This window comes from Haemaphysalis longicornis, unplaced genomic scaffold (assembly GCF_048455015.1).
Source record: "Haemaphysalis longicornis isolate Haplotype H1 unplaced genomic scaffold, Haemaphysalis longicornis Haplotype H1 scaffold_1, whole genome shotgun sequence".
Taxonomy (NCBI): domain Eukaryota; kingdom Metazoa; phylum Arthropoda; class Arachnida; order Ixodida; family Ixodidae; genus Haemaphysalis; species Haemaphysalis longicornis.
The window spans coordinates 392994427-393009426 of NW_027526203.1; the positions used below are offsets into that span (position 1 = coordinate 392994427).

General features: G+C 47.4%; 1 protein-coding gene and 1 long non-coding RNA gene across 2 annotated transcripts in view; one reads left to right on the top strand and one right to left on the bottom strand.

The window, feature by feature from the left end:
• The window catches only part of LOC144172253 (uncharacterized), a 227772-nt gene that overhangs the window by 46459 nt on the left and 166313 nt on the right, over positions 1 to 15000 (bottom strand). The gene's annotated exons all lie outside the window — the stretch shown is intronic.
• The window catches only part of LOC144155308 (testicular acid phosphatase homolog), a 30112-nt gene continuing 27709 nt past the window's right edge, over positions 12598 to 15000 (top strand). The window contains exon 1 of the mRNA XM_077686656.1: positions 12598 to 12756. Coding sequence (XP_077542782.1) covers positions 12661 to 12756 — 96 coding nt within the window. The 5' untranslated portion in view covers positions 12598 to 12660. The remainder of the gene's footprint in view (positions 12757 to 15000) is intronic.

Consider the following 15000-nt stretch of genomic DNA (forward strand, 5'->3'; position numbering starts at 1 on the left):
CACAGAGAATTCATTCTTGCAACACTTCTGGGCGGACAGCACGGTAAAGCACTTCCCATTTCGGAACACGGTCTATACGGCGTGACTGGCCACATCGAAAGCACATGGTCGACGCGATCCTCGACTGGATCAGGGCAGCGGATATTCAGCACTGGTGTCCCAATTCTGCGCACTCTCTTTTTCCTGTAACTTTTCGATCTCGTTTCACAACGCTCGCTTGAGGCCGCTGGGCACGAAAGATTCATGTCTTCATCCATTTGCCCTTGAGTAAACATTTCTCAACAAATATTGGAGCAATACGCCGTTGCCGCTGAAATGCGCGATACTATATTCAATAGCTCATGTAGTGTATCACTCCGCCGAAGCAACGAACCCGGATGTCAGCGCGCGCGCGCGTTTTGAAATGAGATTGCGCTTAATGCGTAACATCGTCTTCTTTTTCACACCTAGTCTTTTTGCAGGCGCTGCAGGAATTCAAAAGCAGATTAAGTGAGACAAATCACGGAAACGACTCATGTCACGTTCAAAATACTCGCACTAAGGCCCTTTTTGCGCCGCGCGGAGTAAAAGCCGGCTGCAGTGATGAGGCGCAGGGGCAACTTCCTTCCTGATAACCAAACCGATATGCAGCGGCTAATAAATATTTGCGGCCAGGAAGCCACTGACCTCGGATTAAATTTCAGTGCAGAAAAATCAGGAATAATGGTTTTCAATGACGCTACCACCGACGTAGTGTCTATCCAGCAAGGCGAATTACCTAGAGTGAAGGAATATAAATATTTGGGAGTGTGGATAAACGAAGGGGATAACTACTTAAGTTCTCATGAGGAGCAACTTAAGGTTAAGGGAAAGGGAAACGCAGCTATAATGAAGCATAGAGCTCTGGGGGGGTATAACAAATATGAAGTAGTAAGAGGAATGTGGAAAGGAGTAATGGTTCCGGGTCTCACGTTTGCGAATGCTGTACTCTGCTTAAAATCAGACGTTCTATCAGGCCTTGAAGTAAACCAGAGAACGGTAGGACGTTTGGCCTTAGGCGCGCATGGAAAAACAACTAACGAAGCAGTTCAGGGAGGCATGGGCTGGGCGTTGTTTGAAGTGAGAGAAGCTCAGAGTAAAATATGTTTTGAGATGAGGTTGAGGGCAATGGATCAACGAAGGTGGGCAGCTAAGGTTTTTAGGCACCTATACTCAGCGCCGGATTAGGAAACTTCGGGGCCCGGGGCTACTGCGTTCTTGGGGCCCTAATGATGATGATGATGACGATGATGATAAGTATTCCGCTTTAATGTGCGAAAATTTAATGTGCGAAGCCCATGTTATGCTCTCTGATCAGCGATAAATTATACATAAATGTACGCTTTCCGGCAACTAACAGATTTCATAAGGCGTAATAGTTAGTATTGGTTGATTGCCGGTTCATCACAGATTCACAATTAATCGAAGCGCCGTGTCGGCCTGCACACGCCATGGTACAGAAGAGTATTTTCTTACAAGAAGCACATTTTATTAGGCCTCTAAGGTTTTACTTTTATTGCAAAGTTCTCCACCTGCATTATGGGAGGGCACAAAGTCCGCGCAGGCAGCTGTCACTCACAGACATCTGCCAAATAGTTGGCTGCCACGGCTTCCGGGCCAAAATCCTGTAGGTTACCCGCACAGGCGAGAAAGCACGCGGCGGTTAGAACACGCGCCGCGTTTGAAGGAGGTGGGGGGGGGGGGGGGAGGGGGCTTAGATGTGTCGCGCAACGCAACCTTCCTATCGGAGCACGATTAGCCCAAAGACGATAAGCAGGAAATGTGGCTTTTTGGGCTGGGGGGCCGTCCGCTTCGTGCATGGGTTTGCGCATGGCCATCGAACTTTCAGCGGCGATGAACTTCTGTTGCGCAGCTGCGATGGTCTTGCTAGTCGGCAAGCCGTTACACATTAATGGGTCCCCTTTGGGTTGGAGAGCGACAGCTGAGCACGAGAGATGGCATCAGACAACAGTTTAATGGGAATAGAATGTCTGCTCACGCCCGCGCCGCTGCTCCCGTCCGTACCGCATAACAGTTCCAGCAGTCAGTAGTTCGTTGTCGATCGGCCGGGTCGTTGTTTGGTCGTAACTGGCAGTGGAAACACGCTGCAGCTTCTCGTCTAGATTCGGGGTCAACGACGGAGGCGAGTATGGATGAACCTGTCGTTTTCGAGTCCTTAACTTATCTGCCGCGTCCACTGCTTTTCCAACGCTTCTTCGGTGGTTCGGTGGTTCCTTTCCTCCTGCCGCCGCGCTCAAGCGGGACTAGATCTGCGGGCCACCGTTTCGTCCGAGCCTTCCGCCGACTCATTCCAAAGCGAAAAGCGCCCACAGGGACAAACAGCTTACCACCCCCGAGTAGCGGCGGAGGTCTGTTTTCAAGACGGCATCGAAGGGGTCGCACGCAGGACGCGTTTATAAGTGGACACAACTTTCGTCATCCCGAAAAGAAACGGACGTTGTTGTTACTTTGTTTGGCGTCCACGCCTGAGCTCTTCACCCCGCCTAGGCCTGCTGATTCCACATCTCGAAGGGAGCCGCTGGGGTCGCGCTGGCCCGGCGGCCTCTGCGTCCACACGGAGTGGCGCCTAGAAAATTACGCTACGAATGGAGTTGTGTGGACATGTAACTTCCGCAACGCTTCTTGATTAGACAGCCTGCAGAGGCTGCAGCCCAGAGGCGTGGGCTGAAGCCGAACGACCCCGCGAGTGGCCTACACAACATTTGAATATTTAAATAACCATATATACGCTGGCTATTCAGCGTGAAATATCGAGTCGATATCAATCACGCTTATGCGATTCAACTAATCCACTAGCTTTATTGAACGGGTCGTCATCGCAATGAACTTACTTGTCAAGCGCTATACATTGAAATTTCTGGCAGAAACTGTGTATGAGCCGGTGGGGCACTGCTTAACTTGTCGATAATTACATATAACGTCCCTCAGGCTTAAACAATTTACAACGTTCTTCAGACAGTATTTCATTATTCTCATGCCTGACCCTTTCTTATACCGAAACAAGCGCGTGCCGAAACGTCTGCGTACTCAGATGTCCGTGTACCGAAAAGACTACCGAAACGACCTGTGCCGAAAAAGACTGGAGCCGAGCTCGGGGACTTTTTATGTGGCTTCTTAGGCCCGGTCAAGCTGTGTACCCACGACTTTTGGTCCAAGACGTCTTCTCATAAATCTGGGGAAAACAAGGAAGAGGAGTAGAAATAACTAAATTAAATTGAAATGGACTCGAAGGTCGTCAACCATAACGTGAGGGGCCCCCCACACCTGTCACGAGTTAGGCAGCTTTGGTGTGAAGGTGAGGTTGAAGCTGCTACCTTCAACTTTCAACGCGGGCAGCGAGCACACTCAAAATATTTTTTTCATATGATCGAGCGAGGCCCCTGACAGCTGGGGGCCCGGGGCTGCAGCCCCCGTAGCCTCCACCCTAATCCGGCCCTGCCTATACTTGAAAAGCGTGGACACGCAGTGTTAAGAAAGACTAGAAGGCTAACGATGAAATACGGAAAGAACAGTGGGGAATCCAAAACAGCCAAGGTAACCAAAAAAGAGGCAAGGCAGATTGAAACGAATAAATGGAGGGAAAAAATGGAAGCGAAAACGTCGTTAGAGATGTACAGGGCTGAGAAGATGAACATCAGAAAGGAAAATTTCTACGATAATTCCCAGGGCAGTGCTTTGCTTTTTGAGGCTAGAGCAGGTTGCCTGCGAACTAAGAGTTTTGTGGGGAAGTATTCACAAAATGATGGGGTATGCGTGGTCTGCGGAAAAGAAACAGAAACTATGCGGCACATCGTGTTAGGATGTGAGGGTATCCATCCAAATCTACATGAAGGGAATATTGGGCTTCCAGAAGCCGTAGGATTTAAGGGTATCACAGAGGAAGTTAACTTCAAGGCTGTCGAGGGGACGAAAAGAAGATTAGAATGCTGGTGGACGAAAAGCAGAGAGGGGAATATTGCCTAGGACAGTTACCACCTGTAACAGAAAAAAAAAGTATTTTGTGCCTAATAAGCTTTTTGTGCCTGCCCTAAGCAGCGCTAGTATTGAACCAAAAGTGTAAAACATAGGTATATTAGTCCTTTTTGGTAAGATGACATGTCATCACCCCGATACAAAGGGGAAACCAATAGAAATCATCATTCCCCAAGTATAGAATGTGTTATGATTGTGCTCTTCACGTGCATTGGTACGATTTGGTTCCCTTCACCGTGTCTGCAGGCTAAGCTGAACAAACGTTTATTCGCACTTGTGCCGTGGCAGCCACCGCAGATCGCTAATCTGCAACAACAGCACTATCTAGTCCAAGTAAAGCGTCTGGAATGTACATGCCTCCCGGTCCTCCGGCTGTCAGTTAACAAAGTGCTGTACTGGGGCATCGCGCTCGTTGATTGTCTAGCGTTCTTTCCAGACGGAAGGATAAGGGCTGAAGTGCCGTCCAGACGGAACGAAGTGCTTCGGGTAACATTCTGTCCAGACGGAATCAAAATGCGTGCCTAGCGTTCCGCCAGTGCTAAAGTCGACGTCTAGACGGAGTCGAAATTAAATATATCGTGCGACGTCCTCATTTAGGATAAGTTCTCTCGCAAAGCAACGCGTTTCACCCGTGTCTCATGGCGTACTACGAAAGAGGCGGGTTCGTGGTTGCTTTACCTGCAATGTTGTAGGTGTGGTTATCGCAGTCGTTTTTTTTAAAACTGAGCCTTTGAAGCACCAGCATTTCTTCATTATCCTTTTCGCTCCCCCATTCCCTCCTTCCATTTTGTTTAGTAGAAGTATATCTTTTACTTTTCAAGTAATAGTTCCACGACTACTAAACAAAATCTGAAGTATTGGCCTGTAAGAATTAAAGCGAAGCTTTCTATGCCTCCCTTATAGCGTCTGCCGCACGGCAAAACACACCACGGAAAAGCAAACTTTACACAAGTGTTTCACGTTGGTGGTGTTTATTTATTTATTTATTTATTTATTTATTTATTTATTTATTTATTTATTTATTTATTTATTTATTTATTTATACACATACCTACATCGCCCTCAAGGGCATTAGTGTAGGGGGGAGGGGTAAGCAAATAGGAATACAAATACAAATACAGTTGTGAAACTGAGAGGTTGTGATTTTTTTAACAGTGATTTGGAATAAAAAGGTGCGACTACAGATGTGACGTAAAAATACAGTAAATAAAAAAAAGGAAGTAACACAGAGAGAAGAAAAAAAAGGCATGTACAGAATGCAAACACCATCGCAAATTTGACAAGTTCCAGTAGACAGAACGGCATGCTATTGCTTCAACAAAAAAGTTTGCAAACTTTTGATGAAACATGACGGGGGTGCGCAGACAATTTCCTCCGGCAAACAATTCCAATCGTGTATAGTTCTAGGAAAGAAAGCATGTTTAAGAACGTTAATCCTAGAGTTATATTCGCGAATTTTTAGGTAATGGTCGGTACGAGGAGATATATATGTTGGTTGTTTTAAGTACGCTTCGTTGTTGATGCCAGTTCTTGAGTTGAATATATTGAAAAAAAAGCGAGAGTCTTAGGTATTTACGTCTTACTGCGAGCAGAGGCTATCTTAATTTTTTACAAATGTCTGCTGATCTTTTAGTGAAATCATAGCCGCGTGTCACGAAGCGGGCGGCACGTGCCTGTATTCGTTCCAGTGCATCAACATTTGTCTTTATTGAGGGGCCCAAACACTGCAACCATATTCCAAAATTGGACGCACATTTGATACGTACAATGCCTCCTTGACCTTGGGCGGAGCCTGTCTGAAATTACGTCTTAAAAATTGAGCACACGGCTAGCCTTGTTTGTCAGATTATAAATGTGGTAATTCCAAGATACGTTGCCGGAGAAAGAAATTCCAAGGTACTTGTACTCAGTGGCTACAGGCAAACATGCTCCGCCCATGAAGTAGTCAACGAGTAGTGGCTGTTTTTTGTTGGTAAACCTTACTAGTTAATCGAGGGAAGGCCATTCGGCCAAAACAAAGGTAGGGAAAGAGGGGGAAGGGAGGAGTAGCCCAGTTAAAGAGATGATGCATCCATGAAGCCACGCAGAAGTTCCCTTCAGACCGCGGAGGCCAGGCCAAGGTAAAGATCTTTACCATTAGGGAATTTTCCCAACCGGAGTAGGCCCCACTCTACACTAATCTTGACAGACCACTCTCTACGCCTAACAGTCTAAGGGCTGTGAGAAAATTACGATCTTCAAATGGAAGGTCATCTTGCGAGGCATCGGGAGGCATAGCATTTGCGAGGATAGGCAGTTACTGTGAAAACGCGGAGCAGCGCCATATTAGGTGGTCAGAGGTGGAGAATACGGTCATTCGGAAGTGGGGGCAGCAAGGAGGTGGAGAACCCGGTGGGTAAATCCATTTTCTAGTGATTTGGGGTGTGACAACTGCGTTGGCCCTAGCTTTGTTGACGAATCCTTTCGCAGATCAAGGCATCGGGGGAGCCAGAGTCAGGTAGCCAGGAGGAGTAACGGAAGAAAGACGGCACTTCCGTGCCTGGCATGCGTGATCGAGTTGAAGGCTAGGGCAGGGGGAGGGGGGGGGGCGACGCATGGTCAACCAGCGGAGGCCTGGGGTACTATCAAAACGCTCCCGTGCTGCATCATGTGCAGCCTGGTTGCCTCCATCCGGATTCGTGTGACCCGGCACCCATGCCAAACGGGTAGCGATCCCATTACGGGCCAGAATGGTGGTCATATGTTAGATTCGGTGCACGGTTGGATGATCAGTGAAGGGCTTGCGCAGCTCTTGGAGGGCTTGGTGAGAGTCTGTGAGAATTCGGATGCGTGGAGGTGGCGTGTTTGCAACAGTGAAGGACGAATGATCCAGTACGCTAAGGATGCTCTGGAGTTCCGCTTCCAGGGGGGACGAGTTAACAGCGTGACGAGTGAGGGAACCGTCCAGGTCCGGTCGAGCTGGGCAGCGCCTGGCCAGACCCATATGGGAAGGGGAGAGGCTAGCATCCGTAAAAATATTGACCTCGTCCAGCAATTTCGCTTCGACGACGCGCTGAAGGGCCTTTTCACGAACAGTAGGACGCGATAACGCGGAATTCCGGTTCGTTGGTGAGCAACTGTAACAGGCGGGCTTATCCAAGGAGGAGGGGAGGAAGTACACGTTCGTCCTACGCACAGAGTGCAACCCCTGTTGTGTTTGTGTTCGCCGAAGCCGATGTTGTACGGCTTCAGCAATGAGCTCTTCAATCGGACGGACCGGGGCAGCCCGTTGAAGAGCGCCAATGTGAGTATGCCTTGAAAGCCCAGTGATTGTACGAAGCATGGCCCGGTAAAGCACCAAGACCCCTGTGTAACAGGTGTGGAGACGGCCTATCCGTGACCCACGTACTTCTTCATTGCAAAACACTCGACACAATACGACACAAGCACTTCCCCCAACTCTACAGACAACACATTCCACCACACCCAGCGTTTTTCTGTATGACGATCCCATGTTTTCTGTCAAGCGCGTTTTTAACTATTTAGCGGAAGTGCAATTTTTATACCTAAACTAATACCATGCATAATCACATACTGGCCTTCTACACTAGCCATCCTCATTGTCTTTCACTGATTTTACTTTTGTTCTTCTAACTGATTTTAGTGTTTACATCTTCATCTCTCATATATAACTGTTTTGGCGCCTTGGCCTCCCAGCCGGCGCCTCTTTCTATACAGCTTTGGATGAATAAAGTCTTTACCACCACCACCACCACCACCACCACTGTTTTGGCGCTCTTTGCCCCAGTCGGCCTTGCGCCATTAACACCCAACCATAAATATGGTCATCATCATCATCACCACTCCCCACCACCACCGCCACCATCTTCGTCGTCGTCATTGTCGTCGTCACCATAATCATCTTCATCATTATAATCATCATCCGGAAAAGCACCGCTAAGTGCCTCTTGTGTGTCGAAGACAGGTCATAAGCCGGGGCGCCGAAAAAATGCTTCGCGTGGTCGGAATCGAACCTGGGACCCTCGCCTTATGAAGCCGACGTCTGCCCGACTGCGCCATTCCGACACGGTTGAAGCAGTTTGGATTTTAAAGCGAAGCTTTATTTGTCTCCTTTATGGCGAACATCTAAACCAAAACGCACTGCAGGAAAACCAAATTTCTGGTGATGATGATGACCGTGGGTGAAGTGAAAGATGCATGGTTGGAACGTGAAGCTTTCCTTAGTCAAAAGCCAATGCCTTAAAGTCCAAAGCGAAAGTTGAAAATCCAAATCGTTATGCCCAAAACTCACTGCAGGAAAGCTAACTTGCACAATGTGTTTGCACATCAAGCGCGGGTGCACAGTCAACATTTTATTCCTGGCCAATCCCCAGAATGGGTACGTGTCAAATACTTCAAGACCACCACCACCATTATCATCCTAATCATCATCATCGTCGTCGGCGTCATCGTCGTCACCTTCATTAGAGCGCGCGGAAAAGTTGGCTTTGGTGCAAGGCCTTTGCGCGTTAGACGCAGGTGTCCATAGTCGTTGCATCGCTACCACCAGTCCGTGCATCGCCGGCTGCCGTCATGGGCAGACGACAACGAACGCACCCCTCACGAGATTTGACTCTGATTTGTCTCGGTTTGCGGTGTAAGAAAGCTTCGCGTTTTTTTTTTTTTATTGCGGAAGTTTGCTATTCAGCTATTCAGCATCAACCATCTTTGTCGTTAGAGAAAGTGCTTGGATTTGTTATGATGGTCTGCGGATCCGTCCCTGACCCGCAAAAATACTCAACGAAGAAGCAACTCAGACGCCTTTTGTTACTCCCCCATTGACGTCACTACACCAAACATCGCAATTATTAAATGAGCACGCCGAAAAATTGGACATTGTACAATACTGTTGTAACATTCACAAGCATACGCTGCTGTCGACCATCTTCTGGTGGCTGCACAGATTATCATCATGATAGTCAGCATTTTTTGCTTTTTACTAGTACTACGCACGTCTAGGGTTTTTTAAATTTTTAGCGTGCTTGTTGTAAAAATCTGGTCAAATCTCTTGCAATAAATACAGAATGCATAGTGTGGTCAGATGCATTGATACATTGTGTCCGTTGCACTCTAGCGCACACGATTGACCAATCTATGCCTCCAACAAAGCAAATTCAGCGAATGACTGCGATGATAAAACAGTTTGACTAAAAAAATGCGATCTGCGCTGTGCCACTTCGCAACGCAGGACGCCTCTGCGTGATACCACAGTACTGAACAAGCTGGACAGACTTTTGAGCCAAATCGTATGCACGGCGTGGACATTCGCCAAAATTTCATTGTCTGTGGCATGGATTGGCCAATAAAGTGCATAGGGGCGAAGCTGAACAATACAGTTGTCTTAGAGTGTACGACGGTCCGAGGCTGTGTATGCGGGAAGTGATAAGGTAAAAGGTAAAAAAAATGATCTAGAAACGATGAGTGTGAGGAAACCAGCCCAGAAATACACCTAACAACCGAGCCCAACATTCTGACGCCAAATCGATACCAACGCTGGTCAATTTTGGGTATTGATAGCCAAATACGGCCAACGTGAGCCAGTTTGTACACAGTGTATGCCGGAAGCAATGTCTGTTGGATAGGAAATACGCTTATCAAGCACAAATACGGGGCCGCCACCTTGTTCACCGGCAGCTGTCCTCTCGTTCTCTCCTGTACACGGCTGGGCTACGGTTGCGAAAGCATCGGACAGTTATCGCAGACCGGACTGGACTGGATAACCGCTGCTGGTGCCGCATTTGGTAGCCGGATTGCGCCATTGCGCAAGCGTAGGTTCAGTTTCTTGGCACCTGCGCACGGATACTGACGTTGCTCAGCTACCAAGCATTGTAGAGGGACTGGTGTCCGCTATGCTGCAACCAGAGCCTGCAATTTTAAAGCGAAGCTTCCTATGTCTCACTGATGGCGTCCGGGAGCACCACAAAGCGCACTGCAGAAAATCCCACTTCCTCTGACGATGATGATGACTGGAGGTGAAGTGAAGAAAGAAAAAAACGCCTCCCGTGGCCGGAATCGCACCTGGGTCCCTCGTTTTATGACGCCGACACCTATCCGATTGCGCCATTCTTTTGGCACGGCCGGAGCAGTTTAGATTTGGATAGGGGTGCGTGGACGTGCAGACAGAATTAGACAGAAAAATCATGCATCCCTCCGTATAACTACGGCTATTGTTGAACGCGAAGCTTTTTTTCGTGCGAAATCAGATGGCAAAGGGTCAAAGTCAAAGCCACTGCGATCCATGCGAGTCACAGTCAAAGCTCAACGAGTCTAAGTCCAAACCGTCTGCGAGTCTAATTCCAAACTCAGACGACAACCAAGGAATCCCTCAAGAGAAAACTTCGCGTTCAACCATCGTCGTCGTTAGACGGAGGGGTGCATGACTTTTGTTTAAAACCTAAAAAGAAACACCCGGATGAAACAACCCAGAAATCATGTTTAGAAATATGGTGGTAACCGAAAGAGGACGATATTTAAGGCAAACATACTTTTAGTGCGACTTTTGTTCTACGCTGTGTTTGTCATCCGACGCCGCGAACCAAGCCACAAAATCGCACGCTGTTCCGGACATCAGTCGCACTACTATCGTTCGCTTCCCGAGTCATTGTCTTTGCATCTTGTCGTGTAAATATATATACCGGAAATGATTATCACGATTTTGCCTCTTTAACCCAAAGAAGTTGCAAATCGGGGTTTAACACGCCGAAGGTGCGCCTGGGCTATGTATCGGTACCTTGGCATGATAATGCGGGAAAGGGACGAGGTATGTACAACAGCTCGTAGTCTCCCTTCCAATTCAAGCTATCCCTCAACCACATATAAAATCTAGCCAAAATTCATGGATATCAGCGTGTAGCGAGAATTTCGAACACTTAATGTTCCTGCAATTATCCTCTGGGCCAAAACCACAACTTGAAAATTGGCACTCAGTGCTAATCGCGAGATGATATGATACCAATATAAAATCAAATCTGTCAGAAACAAAGGGAACCAACTGTGAGGCTGCGCATAAAAAGGCTGGATGTTTATAGATTTTTTAAATCGTATTATTCATAGCAAAATCTGATGAAAATTGAAGTACTACTAGCTCTCGATGCCGTAAGAATCGAGTCAAACCGATCCGTCTGGATTTTATAGTGTAACTGTTATGATATAGGAGGAGAAATTGTTGTCTACACCTGAGGGTTTTCCACACGCCGGCAGCCTCTCATGCAAGACTTAAGACTCGTTAATATTTCTCCCGACATATTTAGGAGTCTTACCATCATCATTACCGCTACCTCTTTTTTTCTCTTAGGTATTAACAGGATATTGGGTTTGGGAACAATTGTTCAGTTCACGAATGAAGCCCGAAATGTGTGCTTTTTTTTTTACTTACAACATCACCCTACATCTTTGCTAATGACCACGTTATAATAATTTGTTTATTGCACACTGCGGTCAAGGACACCAAGACGAAAGGTTCGAAATAAAAAAAAAATTCATGTAGAATGCGGAAAAAACGATGGCTTGAGAATTAAAAAAAAACTTGACAATGCATCGAAGCAATAAAGTTGCAGCTGGAGGAACTTCGAACATTCTAGTGTGTCTTTTTTCTTTTCAAATATGAGTTGGAGAACAGAAAAATAATCGAGGGTGAACACAATAAACTGGGATTATCGTTGTCAGCCGACGTTGTCAAGTGTCAATTCACTTGTTCGCTAATATCGCATGAACGAAGACAATGACAAAAATTGTAAAAATTTAGCTGCAAGGCAATCATCATCATCATCTTAATCATCATCTTCATTATCATATTGGCCAATTATGCATCAACAAAGGCAGTTATTCCGAAAGTCCTTTGCGAAGGGCAGTGCGATGGCCGGAAACTTCTTATTAACAGCCGACGCTGTTAAAAGAAAGCCGCTGTCCCCACGAGTGCAGGTGAGATCAAGTGTGCCAAGTTGCAGGAACGTTGGGGCTGCGCTGTGATGCTGGGGCAAAAGCAGCTTAATGCGCGGTGACGGGGCCGTGAACACGTTATGTCGAAGCCACAACAGCTGCGCTACAGGATTACAGTTTCCGCAGCTGGTAGGTGGGTTACCACGCAGCAAGCGTTTCTTGTTTTCCAGTCGTTCCGAGGGCCCCTTGCAGCAGCAACAACAAAAAATATCGGTGACAGTTCTGCCTTTGCTATAAAAATCGGCGGAGCTCAGGAAAGTAGCTACATCGGTGCCGTTTAGTCTGTTCCGCGTGTTAGTGTACTACGCGCGTCGCCAGAGCGTAAGCGACAAGATAGCAGGACGGGCGGCCGCGGCTTTGCGTCCTCAAAAAGGCCGCGCCTTCTCACATTTCGCACCGAATGTACTTATTTTACGACTCGTGCGGCGGGGTTTGGCCTCGACACGCCGCGCAGCGCGATCGCGACGGACCTCCGACGCTCCTCCGGACGCTATCATCGGAGCCCGGTGGGGCTAGTGCCAACCAGCGGGCTGTCCGCAGGACCTGGCTGCGCTGATTGGTCCAGCCGGGCCGGCCACTTGTGCACGCGCGTAAGCTCACACCGCGCCGGCCTTGAGTGGCAATCCTTCAAAAACAGAGAACGCGTGGTCGGCCACATACAGCAGAGCAGCCATGAAGCTCGCGTGCCTCTTGGTTTTCGCGGCCGGCGCGGCCGCCCGGAGCATACACCAGTGCACCGAAACGAGCAGCCTGCGGCAGCTACATGTCGTGAGTACCCGATCAGCCCAGCACGTCAATCTCCTCCTGCCGCGTGCTGCGACCGCTCAGAGCGGCGCCCTTTGTACCCTCTCATGCCCATTTGCGCGCCGACATAAATGCATAGCGACCCGTGTTCGGAGCAGGCGACGCAGCTCCTGTCTGCTCAGACACTTGCGTGGCTACCGGTGTGATTCAGTCATGCCGAGAGCAACCCGCTGGAACTCGTTGTGACAGAAATAACTGATCTCCGAGGGGCCACTACGTGCCTTAAAGAGCATAGCAGTGAGGGATGTAAGAATTAAAATGCCAAAAGGCACGAAGTTTTGCATGAAAGGGCTAGCAAGTTCCGTGGTCTTTTTCTTTCATTATGTTTTCTGCCGAGTTCTTGGTCATGAGATTCACTGGCAGTTAGCAAGACTTGCGCTGTTTGGCGACTTCTGACCTGGTTGGGTGAAACGTTCCTAGAGAACAGCGTAATTGGAGCGTTAAAAAGGCGAACGTACGAGAGGTCACAGGACGAGGGCTCCCTGTCACCGCTCCTGTGTCCGTATTTTTTAGCGCTCTAAGCATGTCGTCAGTCTACAACCAACTACCCACTAACTATTCTTCTGGTTCTTCATGGCGTTACGAAAGGAGGCTGTGGAGACCAAAAGCGGCCCAGGATGACCTTATCCACAGTGCACCAGAACAGCTAATCACTGCTAACATGCGGTAAAAATTCAGCGATTGTAGACCCCTATCACACAATTTGACTAAAATGGCATGTGAGCTGAAAATTGCACAGTGGAAACAAGCCGTTTTGCAGTGTAGATATACTTCTGAGTCAAATAATGCCCAGGGGATACCCTTTCACACCATTTTCGTTGTTGATCGCTTCTGCAATTGCTCGTACTGTAATGCTGTGGGGAAGCAAAATTTTGCGTTTTATTTGCTTTTTTTTGGGGGGGGGGGGTGTCGCTTTCCTGTTTGGGAATTTTAGAAAGGGTGATTTCTGCAGTGCTTTTTTATCATTTTGTTATTTAACATAATGAATGAGCAAAATTATTTCAAAAGTGTGTCAGTGAGTTATGATGGGCTGTGTCCCGATTCCAACCTCCAAGTGGTGACAGTAAAATTGGTAGCCCTTTCAACACTTCCAAAGCGTACAGAGAAAAACTCACTTGTTTAGAACTCAGCTTCGCCTACTGCCTGCCTTCGCATGCCTTGGCCTGAAGTTCTTTTGGCAAAAAAAGATGCACCACTCCCAATTTTGATGAGTAGATCGCATTTGTCCCCAACATTTGTTTGGGGAGTTCAAGTCGCCACTTTTAAGACATAGAGGGTTTAAGCAGACCTCGCTTTTATAGCGAAATGTGTTGTCAGTGTACAGGGGTGCGCGACGAAAATTACGCCAGAGGCTTATCATATGGGCTCATCGGAGGCTCATCACGGAGCCTCATCAAAGCGGCCCATCAAATGGGCAGTGTTTCTAATAACTGAATATATATAATATAGAAAAGTAACTGGACCCCTTTTTGGGAAATAAAATAGGGTCACTTCTCGAATACCCCCACACTGGGACCTTAATGTCTGTGGTACTGTTCACTTTGGGAGGAATAACTTTACTGAAGTATTGAACGCACACACGCACACACACACACACACACACACACACACACACACACACACACACACACACACACACACACACACACACACATATATATATATATATATATATATATATATATATGTACAGAGGTCGGCAAACTCACTCATGAGTCCACTCACTCAGACTCATTTGGACTCAAACTCACGCGTGAGTTTGAGTTTGAGTGAGCGCGAGGCTAGTGTGGCATGGTGAGTTTGAGCTTGAGTGAGTTTGAGCCGAGTGATCACGACTGAGTTTGAGTCCGATTGAGTTTGAGTCCATTTTGAGTTCTGAGTACATTTTGAGTTTGAGTCCATTTTGAGTTCTGAGTACATTTTGAGTTTGAGTCCATTTTGAGTTCTGAGTACATTTTGAGTTTGAGTCCATTTTGAGTTCTGAGTACATTTCGAGTTTGAGTCCATTTTGAGTTCTGAGTACATTTTGAGTTTGAGCCCATTTTGAGTTCTGAGTACAATTTGAGTTTGAGTCCATTTTGAGTTCTGAGTACATTTTGAGTTTGAGTCCATTTTGAGTTCTGAGTACACTTTGAGTTTGAGTCCATTTTGAGTTCTGAGTACATTTTGAGTTTGAGTCCATTTTGAGTTTGAGTTCATTTTGAGTTC